The sequence below is a fragment of the Mandrillus leucophaeus genome, unplaced genomic scaffold (genome assembly GCF_000951045.1).
Source record: "Mandrillus leucophaeus isolate KB7577 unplaced genomic scaffold, Mleu.le_1.0 Scaffold118, whole genome shotgun sequence".
NCBI lineage: Eukaryota > Metazoa > Chordata > Mammalia > Primates > Cercopithecidae > Mandrillus > Mandrillus leucophaeus.
The window spans coordinates 1017452-1044515 of record NW_012100098.1 but is presented as its reverse complement, the minus strand read 5'-3'; the positions used below and the strand labels follow the sequence as shown (position 1 = coordinate 1044515).

At 42.0% G+C, this 27064-nt stretch overlaps 2 protein-coding genes across 2 annotated transcripts in view; both read right to left on the bottom strand.

Annotated features, from left to right (window-relative positions):
• Positions 1-600: 600 nt before the first annotated feature.
• On the bottom strand, positions 601-6193 carry LOC105555176 (keratin, type II cytoskeletal 6C). Its single transcript, XM_012001985.1, has 9 exons — positions 5521-6193; positions 4371-4585; positions 3977-4037; positions 3725-3820; positions 3436-3600; positions 2809-2934; positions 1742-1962; positions 1491-1525; positions 601-1376 (listed from the first exon to the last, which is right to left on the bottom strand). The coding sequence occupies exons 1-9, from the start codon at positions 6058-6060 to the stop codon at positions 1141-1143; spliced, it is 1695 nt and encodes a 564-aa protein (XP_011857375.1). The 5' UTR covers positions 6061-6193; the 3' UTR covers positions 601-1140.
• Positions 6194-22364: 16171 nt separating this feature from the next.
• The window catches only part of KRT6A (keratin 6A, type II), a 30207-nt gene continuing 25507 nt past the window's right edge, over positions 22365-27064 (bottom strand). Inside the window, exons 2-9 of the mRNA XM_012001998.1 lie at positions 25935-26149; positions 25525-25585; positions 25271-25366; positions 24982-25146; positions 24355-24480; positions 23516-23736; positions 23257-23291; positions 22365-23143 (exon numbers count right to left, since the gene is read on the bottom strand). Coding sequence (XP_011857388.1) covers positions 22908-23143; positions 23257-23291; positions 23516-23736; positions 24355-24480; positions 24982-25146; positions 25271-25366; positions 25525-25585; positions 25935-26149 — 1155 coding nt within the window. The 3' untranslated portion in view covers positions 22365-22907. The remainder of the gene's footprint in view (positions 23144-23256; positions 23292-23515; positions 23737-24354; positions 24481-24981; positions 25147-25270; positions 25367-25524; positions 25586-25934; positions 26150-27064) is intronic.

The window sequence follows — 27064 nt, the reverse complement described above, 5'->3', positions numbered from 1 at the left end:
ATCCACACGCTGAGATTTGAGGATGCCCCTTTACTGTATCTATTAGTTTGAATGATGAATTTTAGAAGTTATATCAGAGCAAGCATTGGTGGCAAATGCTTAATAGTCTTAATAATCATAGAGTCAGAGCAAGCAGTTGCTTCTTACCAAGTGTTTCTGATCTACAGGGTCAGTGCAGTGTTTCCCTGGTGGTGGGGAGCCGGGGAGTGAGGGAGCCTCAGAGATCAGTGTGGGGCCAAGCCACCAAATGATGGGGCTGAAAAATAAAAAATATAAATAAATCTTAGTTATCAGATTATGCTGATCCAGATTCCAGGACTTAGCTTCCCTTTTTGTTCTGATGCTTTCTTAAAGACTCCATTTGTGGAAAAAGCCCTGAGTGGTGAGGGTTGAGTAGTTGGTGATTGTCCACCAGAGTGTGCGACAGAATCACACAATGCTGACTGATGGAGGAGGTTGTGGAGGAGGAGCTCCCAACTTGTCCTCCATGATGACTTGTCAGTGGGGAGAGGAGCAGTTCCCCAAAGATGAGAAACCATTTGTGTGGTGAGAATGTTTCTAAACCAGGATGTGGTCAGCAATACAATCTAACACAACATGTTCACATTCTCAATCTGCTTTATTCAACAGAATGAAAGAAGGCAAAGAGAGCAGAGAAAGCGGTGCAGGAATGCAGACTGCATCAGAGGGTACATCACACGCCATTCAGGGACACTGCAAGAGAAGATCAGGACAACTGATTTGTCAGATGGGAACTCCTGAGTGTAGCTATAATGGGCAGCACAGTTAGCAATTAAAGAGAGGACTCCTTGTCTGCAGCTGGACTTAGACTGAGTTTCAGTTCTCATGGGTGTATGGGTCATTTTCTTCTCAGAATTATGGCAGACTCAGATACCTGTAATAATATGGGAGCATAAAAAGAACACTTGCATGTCTGAGTGATGATAACTGTTGACCTGATGGTGAGCAACAGGAGCTCAGAGGAACAGGTACTGATGAGAAGAAAAGTGAGGGCGTCTCAGCTCTGCCTGGGAGGGCAGGGGAGACTGGAGGCCAGGGGAGGACAAGCAACCTGAGGAGAGGGCTCTGCAGCCAGAGAGGGGCCTGAGGACTGTTGGACCAAGAGCTGGTGGCAGCACTTCAGTGCTTGTAGCTCTTCCTGCTGGAGGAGGAGGTGGTGGTGTACTTGATGGTGGAACTGCCGCCTCCAACAGAGCTGAGGCCACCTCCAATGGCTCTGCCGCTGCTGGAACTGAAGCCACCTCCAACGCCAAGACCACTGCCATAGGAGTAGCTGCTTCCTCCACCCAGGCCTAAGCCACTGCCGACACCGCTGGCACCGCCATAGCCACTGGAGACGGTGGATTGTACCACAGCTGTGGTGGGGAGGGGGACAAGGACACAAGAAGCCATGGTGAGCTCATCCTGTCAGCCTGAGCCCAGTCAGAAGAGTGCAAGGGCAGGGGAGGAAGGCAAGCAAAGGTACTTACAGATGTTGACTTGTCCAACGCCTTCGCCATTCAGCCTGTGGAGAGGAACACAGGGAGGGTGAGACCTCAGAGAGCCCTTCCCCAGAGGAGCATGGGAAGCCTTGGTGGGTGGACGAGTCTACGGGAAAACTTTTAGTTTTCTCCCAAGAAGAGCAATTATGGTCTTGGGCAGTGCACCTTAAAGTTGTGCTCAGTGCCAGAAACGTTGAAGATGGACTCAGCTGTTGGAGGAAGTCGCGTCAGTTACCCACCTGCACTCCTCGCCCTCCAGCAGCTTGCGGTAGGTGGCAATCTCCACGTCCAAGGCCAGCTTGACATTCATCAGCTCCTGGTACTCCTTCAGCAGTCGGGCCAGGTCCTGCTTGGCCTTCTGCAGGGCGTCCTCCAGCCCTTCCAGCTTGTTCTTGGCATCCTTGAGTGCCATCTCTCCACGCTGCTCAGCATCAGCAATGGCAGCCTGCAGGTTGGCACACTAAGAGGGGAAAGGAATGGAAAGAACTTGTCATCTGGTCTTCCAGAGGAGACTAAACCTGGCTGGTTCTTTTCCAGCGAAGAAGGTACCAGGAACCCAGAATTGATGGTAAATGAGCTCTGACACTTCCTGTCTAACCTTTTTACTATCTTCAAATTTTTTACGTCTGGAGTCACATGATAAAATCCTGTGCCCCTTTGTGTTAACTCCGCTGCCTAAAGATGTGGGTGATGACCCATGGAAGATGCCAGAGTGGCCACAAGACCAAGGACATTAAGTGTTGTCTCCAAAGCAAAACCAAAACCATTTTTGATTATCTTGTATGGATGCCACAACAATTTGCAAACATTGTCAACTGAGGTGATGAGTTTTCACATGAGGCTGTTGAGACCTTGCCTTCCTCCTGCCTCACATTCTCTCAGCCGCTTGGGCCATGTTTTCCTTTCTCATGGCCCTGGTTTCACTTTCTTTTTCACCGTGAACCTTGAGCAGATTTTCAGCAATGTTACTCATGCTTTCTGACTTGACACGTCACCCAACTTGGTCCTTTGCAATTCCAAAGTCAATCAGTCTTCTTACATAAGCCTTTCTAATGCCTCTAGACTATACTTTTACATCTTTGAGCAGCTGAGAGTGCTTCTGCCCAGGTGATTGTTTCATGTCCTTGGGTGTGATCCATGTGTCTGAGCCAGAGAGAACTCTCACTGAGCCTAGGAACTGCATGTCTTTCCTTCTCTGCTTATCACTCGATTCCCAAAGAATTTTACTAAATGATGGTTGACTGCTGCCTCATGGCCTAATTAAAAAAAAAATGATGCTTTTCTCCTCCATTGCCCCTCACTATACCTGCTTCTTGACGTGGTCGATCTCGGATCTCAGCCTCTGGATCATGCGGTTGATCTCAGCAATCTCCTGCTTGGTGTTGCGCAGGTCATCCCCATGTCTGCCCGCTGTGACCTGCAGCTCCTCGTACTGCAGTCCAGAGGTGGAGAGAGAGACAGTGTCTACGGGTTCTTACCTGGCTAGCGATGACTTTCACTTGTGTATCATGCATGTCATGAAGTGGACCTAATGGCTTCTCCCCAAGAAACTTGAGGAAAAGTTGATATTATGTGGTGGATGGATAATAAACTCTGGAGTCACAGACCATCCTCATTATGGCACCATTGCCTGCCTAGTTTCGTTAGGGAGTAGAAATGTTCTGTACCATTTTCTAAAAGTCATCAATCAGGATGAAGCTAAATGCAGAGATGACTATGTCATTGTCTATGGTAGTTTTCCTCCTGCGTTGGGCTCTTTTTCCTCCTTGACTTGGGCATAAGTTCTGCAAATGTCTACTCTAATAGTGCAGATGCATGTCCTGTGAGAGGACCCTGGCTTCCTGTAAGGGGATGTCCCCAATGAAGTCTGCAGTTCTCTGGCATTCAGGGCTGGACACAGGGATTCCTCAGCGGCTACCCACACCCTGCTCACCTTGCTCTGGTACCAGGACTCGGCCTCAGCCCGGCTCCTCTGAGCAATCTCCTCGTATTGGGCCTTCACCTCAGCGATGATGCTGTCCAGGTCCAGGTTGCGGTTGTTGTCCATGGACAGCACCACGGATGTGTCTGAGATGTGGGTCTGCATCTGGGACAGCTCCTGCAGAGCAGAAGGTCATAAGATCAACTTCACTTCTGACATTTACAGAGATACCCAGCCCTATACATCTTCTCCCCTTTGCAGACCCCATCAGAGTAAACAGAAGGATGGTGGAGACGCTTACTGCTTCATACAAGGCTCTCAGGAAGTTGATCTCGTCTGTGAGAGTGTCTGCCTTGGCTTGCAGTTCAACCTTGTTCATGTAGGCAGCATCCACGTCCTGGGGAAAGAGCCAACAACCTGGAGTTACCTGAGCGCAGCTTCCCAATCTACCCACCTTCTAGTCCCCCTACCGATTCTCCTCTCCCAGGTGAGTGACGACACAGAGCCACTTCTGTCCTAAGTGAATTTGAACCCCACGGCTTCATCTGCTCACCTTCTTCAGAGTCACAAATTCATTCTCTGCTGCTGTGCGCTTGTTGATTTCATCCTCATATCTGCAGGAAGGAAGGCATGGGATATATTAGAGCCAGTGGGTAGGATGAAACAGAAAAGCAGCCTGGGATCCAACATTTTCCCAAATGGAATATATTCTAATTGAGCTTTCCTGTCATAGAGCACCTAAGGGACGATTTTTGCTTCTCCTAAATTTGTCACTTCTTTAATCTCCCTATCCTCCCATAACCATTTGTGGTTCTTGCAGGTTTGCTCCTAGGGACTAATTTGTGCTTTCCGTTTCCATGGACATGGGTTGTTAGGAATCCCACCCCCATCTGGCCCTGGTCACCCAATAGTCTTGAAGTGTGTGCTGCAGGAAACTGAGTCCTCACTTGTTCTTGAGGTCCTCCACCAGGTCCTGCATGTTTCTCAGCTCTGAGTCCAGGCGGCCCCGTTCCCCGACGATACTGTCCAGCTGCCTTCTGAGGTTGTTGATGTACTGCTCGAACAACGGCTCCAGGTTCTGCCTCACGGTCTTGGTGCCCTGCTCCTGCAGCAGGGTCCACTTGGTGTCCAGAACCTTGTTCTGCTGCTCCAGGAACCGCACCTGGAGGGGAAGCAAGACGGTCATTTTCCAGGCAAAGGAAGGAAGAAAAAGTGTCTGATATCTGGTTTCCTGGCAGGTCCAGGAGGTCCCCATGGTGCTGGGCTACTACAGTGCATGTAGAGAGGCTCAGGCTGGGCTCGGCTCCCCCAATCCCTTCTCCTTTGCACCCCACCAATCTCACTAGAGAAATTGTCCCACGGACCATTGAGGTGTGTGTTCTCACACTGTAAGCTATTAATTGTATCAGTGAGTTTCAACATTTCTTCGTTTTCTCTTTCAAAGCACAGTCACAAATCTAGTTTAAAAATACTATTTACCTGATGTGTTGTACAGTTTTTGTTACTGATAGGACCTCAATTAGGAGGGATATTAGATGTTGCCTTATGATTAGATTCCAGTCTACTTTCCCATTTAGTGTGGTGTCTCCTCTCAAATATTCTGATGTTATGATCATTCTCTGTTTTTAAAATTAATTAGCATTTCTCCAGGTTTTATAGCCATTTCTATATCCTTTTTATTCTTAATCCAGCCAGATTATCTTTTCCTTTTCTTTCTAAATGATTTCCTCTTACTCAGACCTGAGAGTGTAATTTACCAGCCCATATACTCCTGGCATTTGCTTTGTAATCTCTTAAACACTTTAGAGGGAAGAGTTAACCTACTCCACTCTCTGATGGCATCATCTGTGCTTCAGGGTTGTGAAAAGTTGTGGCTTTCCCTAGGCAGGAGTGAGAACCAATCCGTAGATCCCATGTGGGAGTGATGCCCGTCCCTGCTGCGGGCTGTGCGGCTGTGCACCGGAAGCCACGTGCACTCTCTGCAGAGCTGGGCTGAGTCCCCTTCTCCCTCCCTCCTAGGTCTCCCTGGCAGGAATGTGTTCCTCCTCTGGTCTGGGGACCCTGAAGTGCCCCGTGGAGGGCATGGCCCTGGCTCACCTTGTCGATGAAGGAGGCGAACTTGTTGTTGAGGGTCTTGATCTGCTCACGCTCCTCGGCCCGCACCCGCTGGATGGCGGGGTCGATTTGCAGGTTGAGGGGAGTCAGGAGACTCTGGTTGACGGTGACCTCTTGGATGCCTCCAGGGGGGCACACAGGGAAGCCAGGGCCCCCAAAGCCACCAGCAAGGCCGGCTCCACCACCCAGACCAAAGCCAATGCCGGCTCCACCACCGAAACCAAATCCACTCCCGGCGCCACCAAAGCCATAGCTGCCTCCGGCTCTGCTGCCATAGCCGCCACCGATGGCACAGCTGCCCCCTCCAATGGAGATCCTCTTGGAGCCCCCCAGGCCATACAGGCTGCGGCTGCCAAAGCCAGCTCCTCCACATGCGCCACCCAGGCCACCACTGCCCCTGGAGCGGGACACGGAGACGCTGCTGAAGCCAGAGCGGCTGACCCCAGGGAGCCTGGCTGAGCCGGCACTGAAGCCCCTGCGGCTGCTGCTGTGGCTCCTGATGGTGGTGGATGTGCTGGCCATGGTTCCAGGAGATGAGAGGGCTGTGGAGAGCGTTAGAGTCTGGAGGCGAGAGGGAAGAGAAGCAGGACAAGGAATAGGCCTCCAGCAGCAGCTTATATATGGAGAGCATGGGCTGGGCCCAGTCCTGGAAGGTGAGCTTGCAGGTTGAGAAGGGCTGGGCTTTACAAATAGTGAGATCACACCTGCATTATTACAAAAGTTATGAAACACCGAGATTGCAATTTTCGCTTCCTTTAGTCAGGGAAAATGTTCCTGCCTCCAGCTTTGACTCGAGATCTCAGCACAATAAGAACATTCTCAGTTCATGAAGCTGGAGTTAGTCACTGTCTCTAGCAAAGGTTCTGCATGCTAGGCTGTTTATCAACATGCCCCGAGTGTTCTCCTCTTCCCAGTCTGACTTTCTTCCAGCATATATATTGGAGATCACACGCACTGTATTGCAAATGGCTTAACAGAAAAATTACCATTTCCCCATAATTGTTTCACCTTTTAGGTGCAATTTTAAACAGGTAGAGAAGCAGAACACTGCAATGGGCCTGTATATACCTGTCACCTGCTTCCATGATGATTAACTCATGGCCCGCCTAATTTCTTTCATACTTCAACCCAATTTCCTCTTCCATTCTAAATTGTTTGAAAGCAAATTCCAGAAGTCATATTATGTCTTCAACAAATAATTCAATATTAATATCTAAATAATAGGTCCTTTAAAAAAAACCAAAAAGCTTTTTTTGTATGTTAAAATTTACATACTAATTAAAATGAACAAATGTCTATTTAGTCTTCAAACAGCCCTGTTTTTGATATCTATTTCTTATATTTTGGTGTCCCAATCAGGGTCGAAATAAGCTCTACAAACGTAGTATTTGAGTGATATATCCTTTAAATCATTGAAATTTAGAAATCTCCCTTCATTTCTTTATTTTATTTGTTAAATAAAACAGGTCAACTGTTCGTGGTACTTTTTCATTCTTGGGGTTTTTCTAATTGCATACCCCTATTGTTTCCTTTAATATGTGACTCTAACCTTCATATTACATATTAAAATTAGAAGCTTATTAAGATTCTCTCTATGTTTAAACATTCTAGATGTAGATATAGTAGATTGCCCATTTAAATTTTGAATAGTACTACTTGCACAATTATTTACCTGTTTACAAATTGAATACATGATACATGTTTTAAAATTTTTTTTGTAAAACATGCTAAACAACAAAATAATATAGCTCAAGGCCATTCCCCAGTTACCCAATTCCTATCTGTGGAGGAAGTAATATTAGCAGTTCCTTGTGTATCCTTATATCTTTACTTGGATATTTTTCCGTGCTTTTCCTGGGCCATGGGTGACATGTCTGTGCATATGTGTTTGTGTCAATGTGCGTTTGTATGAGTGAGGAAGAGGTGGAGGGAGCTGGCGTATGTAGAGAGGGAGCCTGCATTGTAGAAAGGTATATAAATAAATACATGACTGTTTTGTGTGTATGTGTTTGAGTGTGTTTTATGTATATAAAATATTTCATGTGTTCATATATACAAAACATAAAAATATTGTCTTTTCCAATTGTGATTGCGTTGTGTCTGCTTTGTCTCCCACATCTATGTTTTCTGATTCTCTTTTTAACAGGCTCTAATCTCTTTTTCATAGTGGTTTGCTTTTCCCAGTTATTCTGGGACATTTCCCCCAAAGGCCCATTACTGTCTCTTCACCAATGTCTTTCCTCCTTATGCTGCTTTCAGTTTGGCCTTCATTTCTTTTTTTTCTTTTCTTTTCTTTTCTTTTCTTTTTTTATACAGAGTCTTGCTCTGTCACCCAGGCTGGAGTGCAATGGCATGATCTCAGCTCACTGCAACCTCCGCCTCCCAGGTTCAAGCAATTCTCCTGCCTCAGCCTCCCGAGTAGCTGGGATTACAGGCACGTACCGCCACACCCGGCTAATTTTTGTATTTTTAGTAGAGACAGGGTTTCAGCATGTTGGCCGGGCTGATCTTGAACTCCTGACCTTGTGATCCACCGCATTGGTTTCCCAAAGTGCTGGGATTATAGGTGTGAGCCACTGTACCTGGCCAATTTGGCCTTCATTTCTAAGCATGGCTTTGATGTTTTCTTTACCTCTTTTCTGCGCTCCACAAATGAATATTTTATCTTTTACTGTCTCACTATATTTTCTCTTCTTTTTCCCACTTCATAGTGTTTATTTTTCAGTATTTTGTTGTGCCTTTTTCTGTTGAGTGTTCTTTATGAGTCTTTTTTTTTTTTTTTTTGCCTACTTTTTTCAATTTTGAATGCACAGATCTTTTGCGAGTCCTGGAATGGTTCCTTTCTGACTAGTGCTGATTTTTAATGAGATGAGCCCCCTCTGGACCTGCCATTTGTAGAAAGTATTCTGGGAGGAGGAGCCATGGCCATATCCAGGCTAACAGGAGCTCTGATTGTGACACAGGGCTGTGTGAATAGTTCTTTTATTCTTTCATTCAGCCAAACCAATAAATATCACTGCAGAGTGGCCCACAATTCACAGCCTCTCTGTTTTTTTTGCCTCATAACAAAATGCTGCTAGTAGACCTTGTCTCTCTTCTTATTCAACTTTGCCTTTGTAGTTTCTTGAAACTTCATGACAAGCAGGGTCCTGGCTGGTGCTCACACACCCAGTTGTGATAGTTGCAAATAAGGGATTCTTGGATTTTCACATGAGGACATGCCCTTTACATTGATTTAGTTGAGGGAAATGAGTCAACTATGCCTGGCGTGTAGTAAAACCTCAGTTAGGCTGTGTTTGGTCTTCCTTTGTGGTTACTGTGGTGTTTGATTTTGATCTGTTTATTTGTGAGTGTTCTTCACTGGCTTTTTCTGAGATCGGCAGCCATGGCATCTGCTCTCTGAGTTTTCCTAACAACCTTGTTTGTATTTCTCTATTTATATGAGGACTTTCTATTATTATTATTATTATTATTATCATTTGGCTTAGGGATTTTAAGATCTTTTACTTCTGGTGTCTGCCTTTATGTTTTTTGTTCTCTTTGTTGTTTTTAGGTAATTTCTGAGAAGAGGAAGTGCTTCCCTTTCTTCCACTAGATTAAGTTCAGAAGCCACTTATTTATATTTAAAATATCATATTATGTAAAATGTTAATCTAATAACCTAAGTTAGAAATATTATTATTTTCCTCTCTTGCAGTTTGTTAATATAGATGTCTCATTGTTCTCTAGGGCCTCTGTCTTCCCTGGAGCTATTTTTGAGTAACTTGAACGCTTTCTATGAAACGTCATTTTTACTATTGCTAGAAATTTAACCTCAAACTATATTTGTGTTTTTCTCAGTGTAATAAGCCACTTCATTGCTAAAACAAACTTTGTATTATTGAAAATTTCCAACAGATAAAGCGAACAGTATATAAACCTCCATGAATGAATCACACAGATTAAGCAGTTATCAACATTTTTCTCATTATTGTTCCATTTAACTCCCCTAGTCTTTTTATATCTAACTCCCCTACTTCTTTTCTTAAAGTATCTTAAAGGAAATCTAGACATCAAGTCATTTCACTTGTCAATATTTTTATATATATTTGAGTAATAGTGAATTTATAATCTAGTTGTGTAACAGTATTAAATCTATCCAATACCTCCTTCATATTCTTATTTCTCTGATTATCTCAAAAATTTCTCTTTGTGGCTGGCTTGCGCCAAGCAACATCCTAACTAGGTTCATATATTGCATTTGGCTGCCATGTCTTTTAAGGTTATTTATTCTGTAATGCTGTAATGAACCCTGTCTTTTTCTTTTATTTGCCATTGATTTGTGGAATTTTTGTTTGTTTGTTTCTTTAGAATGTTCATATTCTGGATTTGACTCATTGCTTCCTGTTGGTATCACATAATGCCTTCTCCCCTCAGTTTTTCCTATGTGTTGGTAGTTGTAGTGAAGACTCGATTAGATTTGTTCCCATTGTGGCAGGCAAGACTATGCAACAGTTGATGCTATGTACACCCTCTTGCACCATATCGTAAGATATGTAATACTAATTGCCTACTTTTTGTGATGTTAAGACAGATCAGGGGCTTTCAGTGGTTTCAACCCAATCCCTCCATTATAAAGCACTTCACACAATATATTTTTCATCTGATATATTAATACTCATTGATTTCATCAATTTCCAGATTCACTACTTCATTAGAGGTTGCAAAATGTCATGTTTCTGATTTTATCATGCCTTCTGCGTTTATTAATTGGGATTCCTCTACAAAGAAGAACTTTTCGTCATTTACCTTTCAGGTAACCTAACATTTAATTCCTTCAAGAAACTTAGAATAAGTGTTTGACTCTCTTTATTTATCAGTTTTCAGATAATAGATTGGTTCTCTAGCAATCTTCAAAGGTAGTCAAGAACGTATTTTTGTTTTGATATAATTATAAATTCACAATTTTACAAAAAATATATTTGATATGTTTTAGTTCACTGCAGTCATTAATTATTTTGGCACTTAAATGGTCCTATCTGAAGCAATGGAAGCTCTTCAGATTGGCTTCTGTGTCCTTTGACAGGACCTCATTTGGTTTTGATAGGTTCCTGGTTTTCTAGGACCAGATGTCTCAGGCTTACTTTGTACTGATCATGCAATGGACATGAAATCACTTATTTCTCCTTGTAGATCTAGTTGCTTTTATTGGGAAATGATATATATCAACTAGAATTTGGATGCTAGGAGACCTTTTTATTACTGAGTTGCATTTGTTGTGAAGTCTTTTCAATGGACAGAGCTAGGAAAAGGTAAAATATGTTTAAAAAGACAGCAAATCAGAAGCTTATACTGATATTTCAATTCAAATAGAAGATTATATTAGGTTGGTGCAAAAGTAATGGCAAAAACAGTGATTACTTTTGCTCCAATCTAATAGAATAATGTATACCTACATTTAAATTGTCTCACACTGAAAAGTTTGGCTCTGACATTAACATATTGTTTGTTTGCTTTATCCTGCAACATACTTATAACAGTATCAAGATAACAATTTATATTCCTTTGGGTATATACCCAGTAATGGGAATGCTGGGTCAAATAGTATTTCTGTTTTTAGGTCTTTGAGGAATCCACACTGTCTTCCACAATGGTTGAACTAATTTACACTCCCACCAACAGTGCAAAACCACTCCTTTTTCTCTGCAACTGTTATTTTTTGACTTTTAAATTCTGACTGGAGTGTGATGGTATCTCATTATGGTTTTGAGTTGCATTTCTCTAATTATCAGTAATGTTAAGCTGTTTTTCATATGACTGTTAGTCACATGTATGTCTTCTTTTGAAAAGTGTCTGTTCATGTCCTTTGCCACTCTTTAATGGGGTTGTTTTATTCTTATAAATTTGTTTAAGTTCCTTATAGATGCTGGATATTAGACCTTTGTCAGACGCATAGTTTGCAAAATTTTTTCTCATTCTGTGGGTTATTCGTTCACTCTGTTGATAGTTTTCTTTGCTGTGCCGAAGCTCTTTAGTTTAATTAGACCCCATTTGTCAATTTTTCTTTTTGTTGCGTTTGCTTTTGGTGTCTTTGTCATGAAATCTTTGCCTGTTCCTATGTCCATAATGGTGTTGCCTAGGTTGTCTTCTGGGTTTTTATAGTTTTGGGTTTTACATTTGTCTTTAATTCATCTTGAGTTGATTTTTGTATATGGTGTAAAGAAAGGGTCCAGTTTCAGCCTTCTGCATATGGCTAGCCAGTTTTCCCAGCACCACTTATAGAATTGCTTGTTTTTGTCAGGTTTGTCAAAGATTAGATGGTTGTATGTGTGTAGACTTATTTCTGAATTCTCTATTCTGTTCCATGTGTCTGTTTTTGTACCAGTACCATGTTTTGGTTACTGTAGTCCTGTAGTATAGTTTGAAATTGGGTAGTGTGATGCCTCCAGCTTTGCTCTTTTTGCTTAGAATTGCCTTGGCTATTCAGGCTCTTTTTTAGTTCCATATGAATTTTAAAATAATTTTTTTCTAGTTCTGTAAAGAATGTTGTTGGTAGTTTGATAGGAATCACATTGAATATAATTCAGTGTGATTGAATCTGCTCAGATTGCTTTGGGCAGTATGGCCATTTTAATGATATTGATTCCTCCTATCCATGAGCATGGGATGTTCTTTCCATTTGTTTGTGTCATCTCTTATTTCTTTAAGCAGTGTTTTGTCATTTTCATTGTAGAGATCTTTCACCTCCCTGGCTAGCTGTATTCCCAGGTATTTTATTCTTTTTGTGGCAATTATGAATGGGATTGCTTTCCTGATTTGGCTCTCGACTTGGCTGTTGTTGGTGTACAGGAATGTTAATGATTTTTGTATGTTGATTTTGTATCCTGAAACTTTTCTGAAGTTGTGTATCAACTAAAGGAGCTTTTGGGCCAAGACTACGGAGTTTTCTAGATATAGAATCATGTCCATCTGCAAACAGGGATGGTTTGACTTTCTCTCTTCCTATTTGGATGCCTTTGTTTCTTTTCTTGCCTAATTGCCCTTGATAAGACTTCTAATACTATGTTGACTAGGAGTGGTGAGAGAGGGAATCCTTGTCTTGTACAGCTTTTCAAAGAGAATGCTTTCAGCTTCTGCTCATTCAGTATGATGTTAGCTGTGGGTTTGCCACAGAAGGCTCTTTTTATTTTGAGGTATGTTCCTTCAATGCCTAATTTATTGAGAATTTTTAGCATGAAGCGGTGTTTAATTTCATTGAAAACCTTTTCTGCAGCAATTGAGATAATCATGTGGCTTTTGTCTTTAGTTCTGTTATTGTGATGAATCACATGTATTGATTTGTATATGTTGAAACCAACTTGAATCCCAGGGATAAATCCTACTTGATCATGGTGGATAAGTTTTTCGATGTGCTGCTAGATTTGCCAGTATTTTGTTGAGGATCTTTGTTTCAATGTTCATCACTGATATTGTCCGGAACTTTTCTTTTTTTGTGGTGTCTCTGCCAAGTTTTGGTATCAAGATGATGCTGGCCTCCTAGAATGAGTTAGGGAGGAGTCACTTCTCAATTTTTTGGAATAGTTTCAGCAGGAATGGTACCAGCTCTTCTTGTACATCTGGTAGAATTCAGCTGTGAGTCTTCTCTTTTCTTTTTTATTAGTTTAGCTAGTGGTATATCTATTTCATTAATTAAAAAGAAACAGTTTCTGGATTATTATTATTATTACTTTTAGACAGAGTCTTACTCTATCACCCAACTGGAGTGCAGTGGCATGATCTTGGCTCACTGCCAGCTCTGCCTCCCAGGTTCAAGCAATTCTCATGCCTCAACCTCTCCAGTAGTTGGGATTACAGGCATGGGCCACTACACCCGGCTAATTTATTTATTTATTTTCATTTTTTAGTAGAGATGGGGATCACATCATGTTGGCTAGGCTGGTCTCGAACCCCCAACCTTGGCCTCCCAAAGTGCTGGGATTAAAGTGTGAGCCTCCACACCTGACTTTGATCTTTTGAATGGTTTTTCATATCTCAATCTCCTTCAGTTCAGCTCTGATTTTGGTTATTTCTTGTCTTCTGCTAGTTTTGGGATTTGTATGCTCTTGGTTCTCTAGTTCTTTCAGTTGTGATGTTAGGTTGTTAACTTGAGATCTTTCTAACTTTCTGATGTGGGCATTTAGTGCTATAAATTTCCTTCTTAATACCTCCTTTGCTGCATCTCAGAAATTCAGTATCTTTGTTCTGATTAGTTTCAAAGAACTTCTTGATTTTTGCCATAATTTTATTATTTACCCAAGTCATTCAGGAGCAGGTTATTCAAATCCCATGTAACTTGTCTGGTTTTGAGTGAATTTCTTAGTCTTGATTCCTAATTTGATTGTGCTGTGGTCCGTGAGACTGTTTGTAGCTGGCTTGATTTTCAGATCAACTGTCAGGGTATCACAGTGCTTGTGTTCAGGAACCCTTATTTTACTTAAAATACTAACAATAACTTAATTATTAGTTATTGTTGGTTTCTCACAGTGCCTCATTTATAAATTAAGCTTTATTATAGGTATGTGTGCATAGGAGATAACCCAGTATATGAACGGTTTGATACTATCTGAGGTTTGGGCATCCACTAGGGGTCTTAGAACTATCCCCATGGATAAGGGGAGACTACTGCACCTCCTTTTCATACTCTGCTCTTTGGAAGGAAGTCATTAATCACAGCCCACACAAGCGGGGAACAGTTACACTCTACCTCATTCTGGGGCAGTACTTACATAAATTGTTTGGAATTCTTCAATGTGACAGTTGTCTATCCTCTCTTACTGATTTACTCGGTCATTTATTTATAGCATTATAGGTTTATTTTGTACTTTGCACTGTAATCCAATACATATATTTATTTATTTACTTCATCGCTCAACTTTTTCCAATGTGGCCATTGGCAGCACTTTTAATTGACACCTTGTGTTTTTTCATTTTTGTTTGCTTCTTCGTTATTTAAAAAGCTTCCTTACTTTCTGACATGGCAAGATGCTCCAGGATCATCTTCTATGTCTCCTGCCATAGTCCTAAAATCAGCCATTTCTCCAAGGACCACTTGCTCCTAGTCAGGGTTCTTCAGATAAACTGAACCAATAGGAGATAAATATATAAAGAGATTTATTTTAAGGAATTCACTAATATAACTATGGAGAATGGCAAATCCAAAATCTGCAGAGCTGATGTATCAGTTTGACTTTGAAGGCTGGAAGCTGCTGTAGAACCAGAGGGAGCTATCGTCCCAGTTTGAAGGCCATGAGGTAGGAGAATTCTCTCCTACTAGAGGGAGTGTCAGTCAGACTTTTGTTCTATTCAGGCCTTCAGCTGATTGAATAAGGCCTACCCACAATAGGGAGGGCAATCTGCTTTACTCAGTCTATGGATTCAAATCTTAATCTCATCCAAAACATCCTCACAGAAATACTTAAAATAGTGTTGACCAAATATCTGGGCACCTGTAGCCCAGTTAAGCTGACACATAAAATTAACCATCATGTTAACAGTGGGTAGCAGTGGGTAATAGCTTTAGCAACCAAGATCTAGGTACAAGATGTGCTCATTGCTACTGGGGTGTTATTACTTCTGGGCCCTGTTAGCTGACAATAAACATATTTCTATATATAATTATCTGTAACCATTTGTATCTATTATTCAAGTCTCAACTTGAATTCATTACCACATGGATCATTCTAGCATCTTCCCTTGCTTATCTACAACCTCATATAACAACAGCAAAAACCCTGGCTGCAACTATCTGCTATCCATTTACTTAATTGTTCTGTTCCTCAGTATATATTGTGATGGGACAGTATAACATGAATGGAACACATAACATCCATTGAAGTTGCCACATAAAATTAATCATCAGAACATATGCTGTGGAATAGAATTAAAATTAGAGGGAAGATGGTGGATAGGAGACAGGGTTGACTTGCAGCTCCCACTTTGATGAACAGAACATCATGTGGAGACTCACACTGTAAACTTTTGCTCCAGGAACCACTGCAGAAGCATACCAGGAAAACAGAAAGAAATCACAGATTTTTTGAAAAAAGCAGCAGGCCTCTGCAAATTCCACAAGACAGATGAAGAACTCTAATCACAAAAGACATAAACTCTTGAGAGCTTTATGACCCCAGCCATAACCTGAGAAACCTGAATACTTATCCTGGTCAACTTAGGGCAAAGCTTATATTCCCCTTCTACTATTGCAACTAGTGCTTTCTCAAAAGTGCCACCTCCTGGCTGGAGGCCAACGAACTCAGGACAGTACAGCAACTTAAGACAGAACAACCCTGCTCCAAAGAAGGAGAAAACAATAGCTCATTACACTGCCTGCAACATTCTGGTCTGTCCACGTGACAACTTCACTGCTAGCATAACCAGCATTCGAGAAAACCAGCACACTAAATGTATCGACAACCAAAGACTCTCACAGAGTCTACTTCACTCCCCTGCCACCTCCACCAGTCATAAAGAGAAATGAAAAGATGGCATTCATAGCAGCCTGGCTAAAGTTGGAGACCACTATCTTAAGTGAAGTGACTCAGGAATGGAAAACCAGATGTTACATGTTCTCACTTATAAGCAGGAGCTAAGCTATGAGGATGCAAAGGCATACAAATGATATAATGAACTTTGGGAACTTGGGGAGAAGGGTAGAAGTGGGGTGAGGGATAAAAGACTACACACTGGGTACAGTGTACACTGCTTGGGTGATGAACGCACCAGAATTTCAGAAATCACCACTAAAGAATGTTTCCATGCAACCAAACACCACCTGTTCCCCCAAAACTATTGAACTTGTTTTTTTAAAAAAACATATGTTGTGAAATAGAAAAATGTTTTTAAATTATTGTGGAATATTTTTGTGGGAATTCCCAGATATCTGGTAAAACATCATTCAGGGTGTGTCTGTGAGTATGTTTCTGGATGAGATTAATATTTGAATATATATGCTGAGTAAAGCAAATTGCCCTACTTATGTGAGTGGGCCTCATTAAATTAGTTAAAGGGAAGAATAGAACAAACAGGTTAGTAAGAGAGAATTCTTTTTGCCTAATAGCATTTGAGCTAGATTTTTTCTGCCTTTAGACTCAAACTAGAACACTTGCTTTCTTGGGTCTCCTGCTTGTCCACTGCAGATCTTGAGACTTGTCAGCCACCTGAATCACATCAACCAATTCATTATAATCTCTCTCTCTCTCTCTCCAAATAGATAGATAGGTAAGTAGATCGATAGATGCAGATAGGTAGATAGATAGAGAGATAGAGATATACATATATATGTGTGTCTGTATATATGTATCTTATAGTTTCCATTACTCTGGAGAACACTGACTAAAACACAGGCCTAGTGGTTTCAGAATTGTTAGTCATCCCACCATGGGAAGCAACCTTATCAATTCAAGTACAATACTGACATACGGTTCTTACAAGTTTCTTTGCCTTTAGTCTCATAGACTCCACTCACTTCCAGAGTTCCTAATGTCAGCCTTTTTTCTCCCCATCTACTTCAGGGAGATGATTTCATACATTTGTAATATAGTTAGATCCTTTTGCCACATTGTACATTCCATTCTAGGATCTCTCAATCTTATAAATCATTTTCTTTAATTTCAAACATTAAGGTTTACTCTGCAGTATAAAATTCTATGAGTTTTCCCTAATAAAAATCCCACAGTATAAAATTCTATGAGTTTTCCCAATAAAATCCCAGCAAATTACTTTGTGGATATCAACAAACTGATTCTAAAGTTTTTATGGTGAGGCGAAAGACCCGAAATAGCTAACACAATATTGAAGGAGAAGGAAGTCAGAGGACTACAAGCATCCTACTTTAAGACTTACTATGAAACTACAGTAACAAAGACACTGTGGTATTGGTGAAAGAATAGACAAATAGATGAAGGAACAAAATAGAGAGCTCAGAATTTGATCTACATAAATACAATCAACTGATCTTTGTCAAAGAAGCAAAGGCAATACAAAGACAGCCTTGTCAACAATTAGTGCTGGAATAACTAGATATCTACATGTAGAAAAACAAATTTGGATATGGGGCGTATACTCGCCACAAAAATTAACTTAGAATGGATCGTAACCCTAAATGCAAGATGCAAAACTGTAAAGCTCCTAAAAGATAACATAGGAGAAAGCTTTGATAACCTTAGGTATGACAATGACATTTTAGATACAATACCGAAGTCAGGAACCATGAAAGAGATAATTGATGAAATGGACTTCATTAAAATTATTAATAAAACTTCAGCTCTGCAAAACACACTACCAAGAGAATGAGAATTCAAGTCACAGACTGGAAGAAAATATTGGTAAAAGACATATTCGATAAAGGACGGTTATCCAAACTGTACAAAGAACTCTTAAAATTAATAATAAGTAATCCATTGATTATAAAATGGGCCAAAGTCTTTAACAAACCCATCACCAATGCAGATATACAAATGGTAAATGAGCATAGGTCATCAGAGCAATGCAACTTAGCACCATGAGATACCACTACGTGCCTATTAGAACAGCTAAATCCAGAACACTGACCATACCAAATGCTGGCAAGGATGTGGAGCAACAGGAACTCTCATTCATTGCAATGCAAAATGGTATGGCTACTTTGGAAGAGTGTCTGGCCATTTCTTACAAAACTAAGCATACTCTTACCACACAATTCAGCAACTGCATGCCTTGGTGTTTACCCAAATGAGTTAAAAACTTACGCCCATCAAAAAGCCTGCACACAGATATTTATAGTAGCTTTATTCCTAATTTCCCAAACTAGGAAGCAACCAACATATCTTTCAGTAGGTGAATGGTAAGTCAACTGTGGCCCATCAGGACAATGAAATATTATTCAATACTAAAATGAAATGAGCTATCAAGCCATGAAAACACATGGAGGAAACTTAAATGCATATTACTAGGTGAAAGAAGCCAACCTGAAAAGGCTGCATACTGTATGATTCCAACTATATGATGTGCTGGAAAAGGAAAAAAGCTATGAAGACAGTAAAAAGATCATTGGCTGCCAAGACTTAGTTGGGAAAGATAAATAGGTGGAGCACAGAAGATTTTTTAGGGCAGTGAAATGAATTTGTATGATACTATAGTGGTAGATACATGTTATCCATTTTTCATAACCGTAGAATGTACAACAGCAAGAGTTAACCCTACTGTAAGCTTGGACTTTGGTTAATAATGACGTCAACGTAGATTTGATTGTAACAAATGTACCACTCTGGTGGAGGCTGTTGATAGTGAGTGAGGCTATGAATTTGTGTGAGCAGTGGGTATATGGTAAGCTTTTGTACCTCTGGACAATTTTACTGTGAACCTAAAACTGCTCTAAAAAATAAAGACAATATAGATAAACCTGGCAGACATTATGCTAAGTGAAGTAAGCCAGACATAGGATGACAAATACTACATGGTCTCACTTATTGGTGTTATGTAGAAGAGACGAACTTATGGAAGTTTAGAGTAGAATGATGGTTATGAGAGACTGGGGGAGGGGGTGGGGATGGGATAGAATGGGAATAGCTGGTCAAAGAGCACAATTTCAGTTAGATGAGAGGAATAAGTTTTGAGATCTATTGTGCAGCAGGGTGACAATCATCAATAATAATATATTGCATATTTCAAAATAGCTAAGAAAGTAAATTTCAAATGTCTCACCACAGAAAATGATAAAGCAAGGTGATAGATATATTAAGTAGCTTGATTTAATCATTTCATATTTTGTCTATATATAAAAACATCATATTGTACCTCATAAATTTATGCAATTTTGTTTTTGTCAGTTTAAAATGATATTAATTTTTAAAATGCCCCCAAAATTCTATGGATTTTGACAAATGCATAATGTGACCTCACCACTACAATTGTTTCACTTATCACCTTGCAAAGATCCTTTGCCTTTTCATATAAACTTTATCCAGTTTATTGATATTTGCACAATAGCTTGCTGGGATTTTAATTGGGATTGTGTATGAATCTATGTATCAGTTTAGAGAGAATTGACAGCTTAATAATTCTGAGTCTTCCAATCTACCAATCTGGATTGTCTCTTCATTTATTTATATCTTTGATTTATTTCATCATTATTTAGTAGTTTTCCACTTACGGAGTCTCTTTATATTTTGTTAGATTTATGCCTAACCATTTAATCTCTTGGTATTATTGTGAAAGGTATTGATTTTTAATTTCAAATTTCAGTTCCTCATTGCTGGTATATAAGAAAGTACTTACTTTTGTGTAGTAACCTCGTGGCCTGCAACTTTGCTGTCTTTGCTTATTGCTGCCAGGAAAGTTTTGGTAGATTCTTTGAAATTTTCTACATTGACTAAATGTCATATGAGAATAAAGAGAGTTTTTAAAAAAAATTTCTAATATATATTACTTTTATTGCTTTTTCTCATCTTACTGCTGCAGTTAAACTTCCAGTACAACGCAAGTAACAGTGGAGAGAGGGGACATGTCTGCCTTGCTCTCGAACTATGCGAAAACGGCCTAGTCTCTCGCTATTAAGTATGATGTTAACTATGGGATTTTTTATCTTTCTTACGTTCTTCACCAAGTTGAGGAAGGTGCCCTCCGTTTCTTGTTTGCTGACAGGCTTGTTTTCTTTGAAACATGAATTGGTGTTGGGTTATATAATCAACTTTTTCTGCATCAATTGATATATTATTTTTCTTTTTTAGTCCTCTGATATGGTAGATTTTATTGATGGCTTTTGAATGTTACACTAGCCTCACATATATATGATAAATCCTGGTTAGTTATGGTGTATAACTTTTAAGTACTTGGTAGGATTAAATTTGGTAATATTTTGTTGAGCAATTTTGCATCTATGTTTATAAAAGGTATTGGTCTATAGTTTTCTTTTCTCAAAATGTCTTTATCTAGTTTTGGTGTTAGAGTAATGCCGACCTCTGTAGAATGAGTTGTAAAGTGTTCTCTCTGCATCTGTTTCCCAGAAGACATTGTAGACAATCGGTATCATTTCATTTTTAAATGTTAATAGAATTAACCAATAAAAATATCTGGACCCGGCGGTACTTTCTTTTAGAGAGGCTATAAATTATTGATTCAACTTATTTAATAGGTATGTGAGTATTCCAATCTATTTCTCCCTGTGTGAATTTTGGTAACCTGTGTCTTTCAAGGATTTGGTGCATTTCATCATAGTTTCAAGTTTGTTCATTTGTAGTTTTCCTTTATTATGCTTTGAATGTCCATATACTATAAGATTTTTATTTTTTATATGGATACACATATATGCACATTGTTTTAAACCTCCTTTTGGTATACTTCTACATCCTAGATAATTTACCTTGTCAGTTATTTTCCTTTTCATTATACCTCATGAGTATATAACTGTATGTGTGGTCAGTGGGCTTGGGTCAGTTATGACATGCGTGCTGTTGGGGAGATCTGGAGGGCAATGAGGAGACATCAATGTCGGAAGCTGCCCATGTTGCTGAGGAAAAGCCTAAGGGTGAACACAGTGGGAATCTGACACAGCAGGATCCTGAAACACCTTCTGTGAATTTGCCAACCAAATAAAATGTCGCTAGTGATGTGGGAGCCAGAATGTTAGGGGGATAATTGTCACTCCTGAGGAAAACAGGAACTGAGGTTGCCCAAAGGCAACGCTAGTTGACCATCCGCTCATATCCTGAGACTTTCCTTAGCCATTCAGAGATGCCAGTCCAGTTCACAGACAGGCCAGTTCACTCCTGAGGGAGGAATATAACTGTCTCTTCTGATAAACAGACTCGGTTTCATGGAATCTCTGTGAGAGGCTTAGAGTACGAAAGGGAGGGAATTTCCATTCTTGTTTTGCTTTCCCATTTCAAGGAATAAGCATGTGAGTTTTGTGCCTGGCTGTTTGGTTTTTTATTTTTTATTTTTCAATTTATTTTTTGAGACAGGGTCTTGCTCTGTTGCCCAGGCTGAAGTACAGCAGCGTGATCTCAGCTCACTGCAACCTCCCTCCTGCTCCTGGGTTCAAGTGATTTTCCTGCCTCAGCCTTCCGAGTAGCTGGGATTGGCACCCACCACCATGCTCAACTAATTTTTATATTTTTAGTAGAGATGGGATTTCACCATGTTGGCTAGGCTGGTCTCAAACTCCTGACCTCAGGTGATCCACCCACCTCAGCTTCCCAAAGTGTGGGGATTACGGGTGTGAGCCACCGCCCCCAGCTCTTTGGATTTTAATTGTATCAGCTTTAATGTCCCATTTCCCTGTTGTGAAGATTACTGTGGTGCATATACATGTGCGTATAGCTTTCTGCATTTGCACGTTCTCCTCAGGATACATTTCCAGAGGTGTAATTTCAGTTCTAAGTAGGCACATATTGATTGCTGTTGATACACCTTGTCAAACAATTTTCTTAGTCATGGGGCAATTCTAAGTATAAATAAGGTATCTTATTTTCTTCTCAAATGACTTTTATTCTATTTGGCCAAAAATGTTTCTCCGCCTGGGCATTTAGGCCAAGCGCCAGTGTACAAGGAGGAGTAGTCTTAGAGACCAAGTCAGAGGCACTGGGCTGCCAGTTCCTACATACAGTAAAACGAGAGTGGACAATCATGGTGGACCAAATGCCTCCCACTCCACTTGCCAAACATTTAGGAGGAATTTGATCTGAGAAGAGACCTGAATATCAGGATACCATAGTGCTGTTAATTGAACCTCTCTAAAGGAGAAGGTTTAAGCACATGGGGATATGGATTATCAGTTAAAAATAAAAAGGCATTTGTCAACTGAAAAAGCTGAAGAAATATTGGTACCATGCATTCTTTAAAACCTGCTTTATTTAGAAATTACAAAGAGCAAAGAGCAGAGAATTCATCACAGGGAGACAGACTGTATACATCATACGACTAGTCACTTGCGCTTCCATGGATACTGCAGGGGGAGTTCACAATACTTTTAAGGTAGGGAGTTTGGGGGCCAATGGAAAATAAGTGGAAGTTGTTCTGACATAAGCCCCAGGCAGTTTTCAGTAATGAAAAGGAGCAGAGATCATTTTCTTATCATGCTCAGCCTCAGAGATAACAATTTTGGAGGCAAGAAATTAATAATTTAGTAACAGAGTGAAGCTCCAGTGGTGATTACATCATGATGTAAAATCAGAGGTTGATCTGATGGTGAGCAATGGGTGCTCAGATGGGGCTGGTATAGACAGACGAAGTGAGGGCACTAAGCATCCATCCCCAGCTCTACCTGGGAGAGCAGGGGAGACTGGAAGCCAGGAGAGGACAGGCAGCCTGAGGAGAGGGCTCTGCAGCCAGAGAGGGGCCTGAGAACTGTGGGACTGAGAGCTGGTGGCAGCAATTCAGTGCTTGTAGCTCTTCCTGCTGGAGGAGGAGGTGGTGGTGTACTTGATGGTGGAACTGCCGCCTCCAACAGAGCTGAGGCCACCGCCAATGGCTCTGCCGCTGCTGGAACTGAAGCCACCTCCAACGCCAAGACCACTGCCATAGGAGTAGCTGCTTCCTCCACCCAGGCCTAAGCCACTGCCGACACCGCTGGCACCGCCATAGCCACTGGAGACGGTGGATTGTACCACAGCTGTGGTGGGGAGGGGACAAGGACACAAGAAGCCATGGTGAGCTCATCCTGTCAGCCTGAGCCCAGTCAGAAGAGTGCAAGGGCAGGGGAGGAAGGCAAGCAAAGATACTTACAGATGTTGACTTGTCCAACGCCTTCGCCATTCAGCCTGTGGAGAGGAACACAGGGAGGGTGAGACCTCAGAGAGCCCTTCCTTCCCTGGACCAGTGTGGGCAGCCTCGGTGTGTGGAAGAGTCCATGGGAAACAGCTCTTTTAGTTTTCTCTCAAGAAAAGCAATTATGGCCATGGGCAGTGCACCCTAGAGTTGTACTCAGTGCCAGGCACCTTGAAGATGGACTCAACTGTTGGAGGAAGCCGCGTCAGTTACCCACCTGCACTCCTCGCCCTCCAGCAGCTTGCGGTAGGTGGCAATCTCCACGTCCAGGGCCAGCTTCACGTTCATCAACTCCTGGTACTCCTTCAGCAGCCGGGCCAGGTCCTGCTTGGCCTTCTGCAGGGCATCCTCCAGCCCTTCCAGCTTGTTCTTGGCATCCTTGAGTGCCATCTCCCCACGCTGCTCAGCATCAGCAATGGCGGCCTGCAGGCTGGCACACTAGGAGGGGAAAGGAGGAGAAGGAACTTATTGCCTCCTCCTCCAGAGAAGGCTGGCTCTTGTTTAGTGAACAAGGGTCCTGTAACCCAAAATTGACAGAGAATGAGCTCTGACTCTTCCTGTCCAGTGTTTTTCCATTTGGCAATATTTGTCTAGTCTGGGAGTCAAGTGACAAAGTCCTATGCCCCTTGTATTAAGCACCTGCATGAGAATGTGCTCTGTGTCTGATGGGAGACAATACAATGGACCCAAAAACAAGGTATATGGAAGATGAAGGCCCAGGTTTGTACTGAGTGCTGTTTTCAAAACTACAACAAGAAAAATTTTGAGGAATACATCTGGATGCCACATTAAAATATACAAAATTGTGACTATCTGTAGGTGAGGTGATGACTTTTTACTTGACTGTTGAGACCTGGCCTTGCTCATGCCTCAGAGGCTCATCCTCTTGAGTGGGATTCACTTCTCTATTGAGTTCTCAATGAGGGCAAGAACTATATATGTTCCTCACTCTAGTGTTGGTTTACTTTTCAAAAATTATCTCAAATAATAGCTAATGACTGCCTAATGGGTCTAGCAAAAAATGATACTTCTCTACTTCATTGCCCGGCACCATACCTGCTTCTTGACGTGGTCGATCTCAGATCTCAGCCTCTGGATCATGCGGTTGATCTCAGCAATCTCCTGCTTGGTGTTGCGCAGGTCGTCCCCATGTCTGCCCGCTGTGACCTGCAGCTCCTCGTACTGCAGTCCAGAGGTGGAGAGAGAGACAGTGTCTACGGGTTCTTACCTGGCTAACGATGACTTTCACTTGTGTATCATATATGTCATGAAGTGGACCTAATGGCTTCTCCCCAAGGAACTTGAGGAGAAGCTGATGTTATGTGGTGGGTGGATACTAAACACTGGAGTCACAGACCATCCTCATTATGGCACCATTGTCTGCCTAGTTTCTTTAGGGAGTAGAAATTTTCTGTACCATTTTCTAAAAGTCAGCAATCAGGATGAAGCTAAATGCAGAGATGACTATGTCATTGTCTATGGTAGCTTTCCTCCTGCGTTGGGTTCTTTTTCCTTCTTGACTTGGGTGTAAGTTCCGCAAATGTCTACTCTAATAGTGCAGGTGCACGTCCTGTGAGAGGACCCTGGCTTCCTGTAAGGGGATGTCCCCAATGAAGTCTGCAGTTCTCTGGCATTCAGAGCTGGACACAGGGATTCCTCAGCGGCTGCCCACCCTCTGCTCACCTTGGTCTGGTACCAGGACTCGGCCTCAGCCCGGCTCCTCTGAGCAATCTCCTCGTATTGGGCCTTGACCTCGGCGATGATGCTGTCCAGGTCCAGGTTGCGGTTGTTGTCCATGGACAGCACCACGGATGTGTCTGAGATGTGGGTCTGCATCTGGGACAGCTCCTGCAGAACAGAAGGTCATAAGATCAACTTCACTTCTGACATTTACAGAGATACCCAGCCCTATACATCTTCTCCCCTTTGCAGACCCCATCAGAGTAAACAGAAGGATGGTGGAGATGCTTACTGCTTCATACAAGGCTCTCAGGAAGTTGATCTCATCTGTGAGAGTGTCTGCCTTGGCTTGCAGTTCAACCTTGTTCATGTAGGCAGCATCGACGTCCTGGGGAAAGAGCCAACAACCTGGAGTTACCTGAGCGCAGCTTCCCAATCTACCCATCTTCTAGTTCCCCTACCGATTCTCCTCTCCCAGGTGAGTGACGACACAGAACCACTTCTGTCCTTCTAAGTGAATTTGAACCCCCGACTTCATCTGCTCACCTTCTTCAGAGTCACAAATTCATTCTCTGCTGCCGTGCGCTTGTTGATTTCATCCTCATATCTGCAGGAAGGAAGGCATGGGATATATTAGAGCCAGTGGGTAGGATGAAACAGAAAAGCAGCCTGGGATCCAACATTTTCCCAAATGGAATATATTCTAATTGAGCTTTCCTGCCACAGGGCACCTAAGGGACGATTTTTGCTTCTCCTAAATTTGTCACTTCTTTAATCTCGCCATCCTCTCATAACCATTTGTGGTTCTTGCAGGTTTGCTCCTAGGGACTAATTTGTGCTTTCCGTTTCCATGGACATGGGTTGTGAGGGATCCCACCCCCATCTGGCCCTGGTCACCCAATGGTCTTGAAGTGTGTGCTGCAGGAAATTGAGTCCATTTCTCCTATTTAACTCACTTGTTCTTGAAGTCCTCCACCAGGTCCTGCATGCCTCTGAGCTCCGAGTCCAGGCGGCCCCGTTCCCCAACGATGCTGTCCAGCTGCCTCCTGAGGTTGTTGATGTACTGCTCGAACAACGGCTCCAGGTTCTGCCTCACGGTCTTGGTGCCCTGCTCCTGCAGCAGGGTCCACTTGGTTTCCAGAACCTTGTTCTGCTGCTCCAGGAACCGCACCTGGAGGGGAAGCAAGACGGTCATTTTCCAGGCAAAGGAAGGAAGAAAAAGTGTCTGGTATCTGGTTTCCTGGCAGGTCCAGGAGGTCCCCACGGTGCTGGGCTACTACAGTGCATGTAGAGAGGCTCAGGCTGGGCTCTGCTCCCCCAACCCCTTCTCCTTTGCACCCCACCAATCTCACTAGAGAAATTGTCCCACGGACCATTGAGATGTGTGTTCTCACGCTGTAAGCTATTGATGGTATCAGTGAGTTTCAACATTTCTTCGTTTTCTTTTTCCAAGCACAGTCACAAATCTAGTTTAAAAATACTGTTTACCTGATGTGTTGTACAGTTTTTATTACTGATAGGACCTCAATTAGGAGGGATATTAGATGTTGCCTTATGATTAGATTCCAGTCTAATTTCTGATTTAGTGTGGTTTCTCCCCTCAAATATTCTGATGTTATGATCATTCTCTGTTTTTAAAATTAATTAGCATTTCTCTGTGTTTTATAGTTGTTTCTATGCCCATTTTTTCTTAATCCAGCCAGATTATCTTTTTCTTTTCTTTCTAAATTTTTTTCCTCTTACTCAGAACGCATAGTGTAATTTACCAGCTCATATACTCCTGGCATTTGCTTTGTAATCTCTTAGACACTTTAGAGGGAAGAGTTAACCTACTCCACTCTCCGATGGCCTCATCTGTGCTTCAGGGTTGTGAAAAGTTGTGGCTCTCCCTAGGCAGGAGTGAGAACCAATCCGGAGATCCCATGTGGGAGTGATGCCAGTCCCTGCTGCAGGCTGTGCACCGGAAGCCACGTGCACTCTCTGCAGAGCTGGGCTGAGTCCCCTTCTCCCTCCCTCCTAGGTCTCCCTGGCAGGAATGTGTTCCTCCTCTGGTCTGGGGACCCTGAAGTGCCCCGTGGAGGGCATG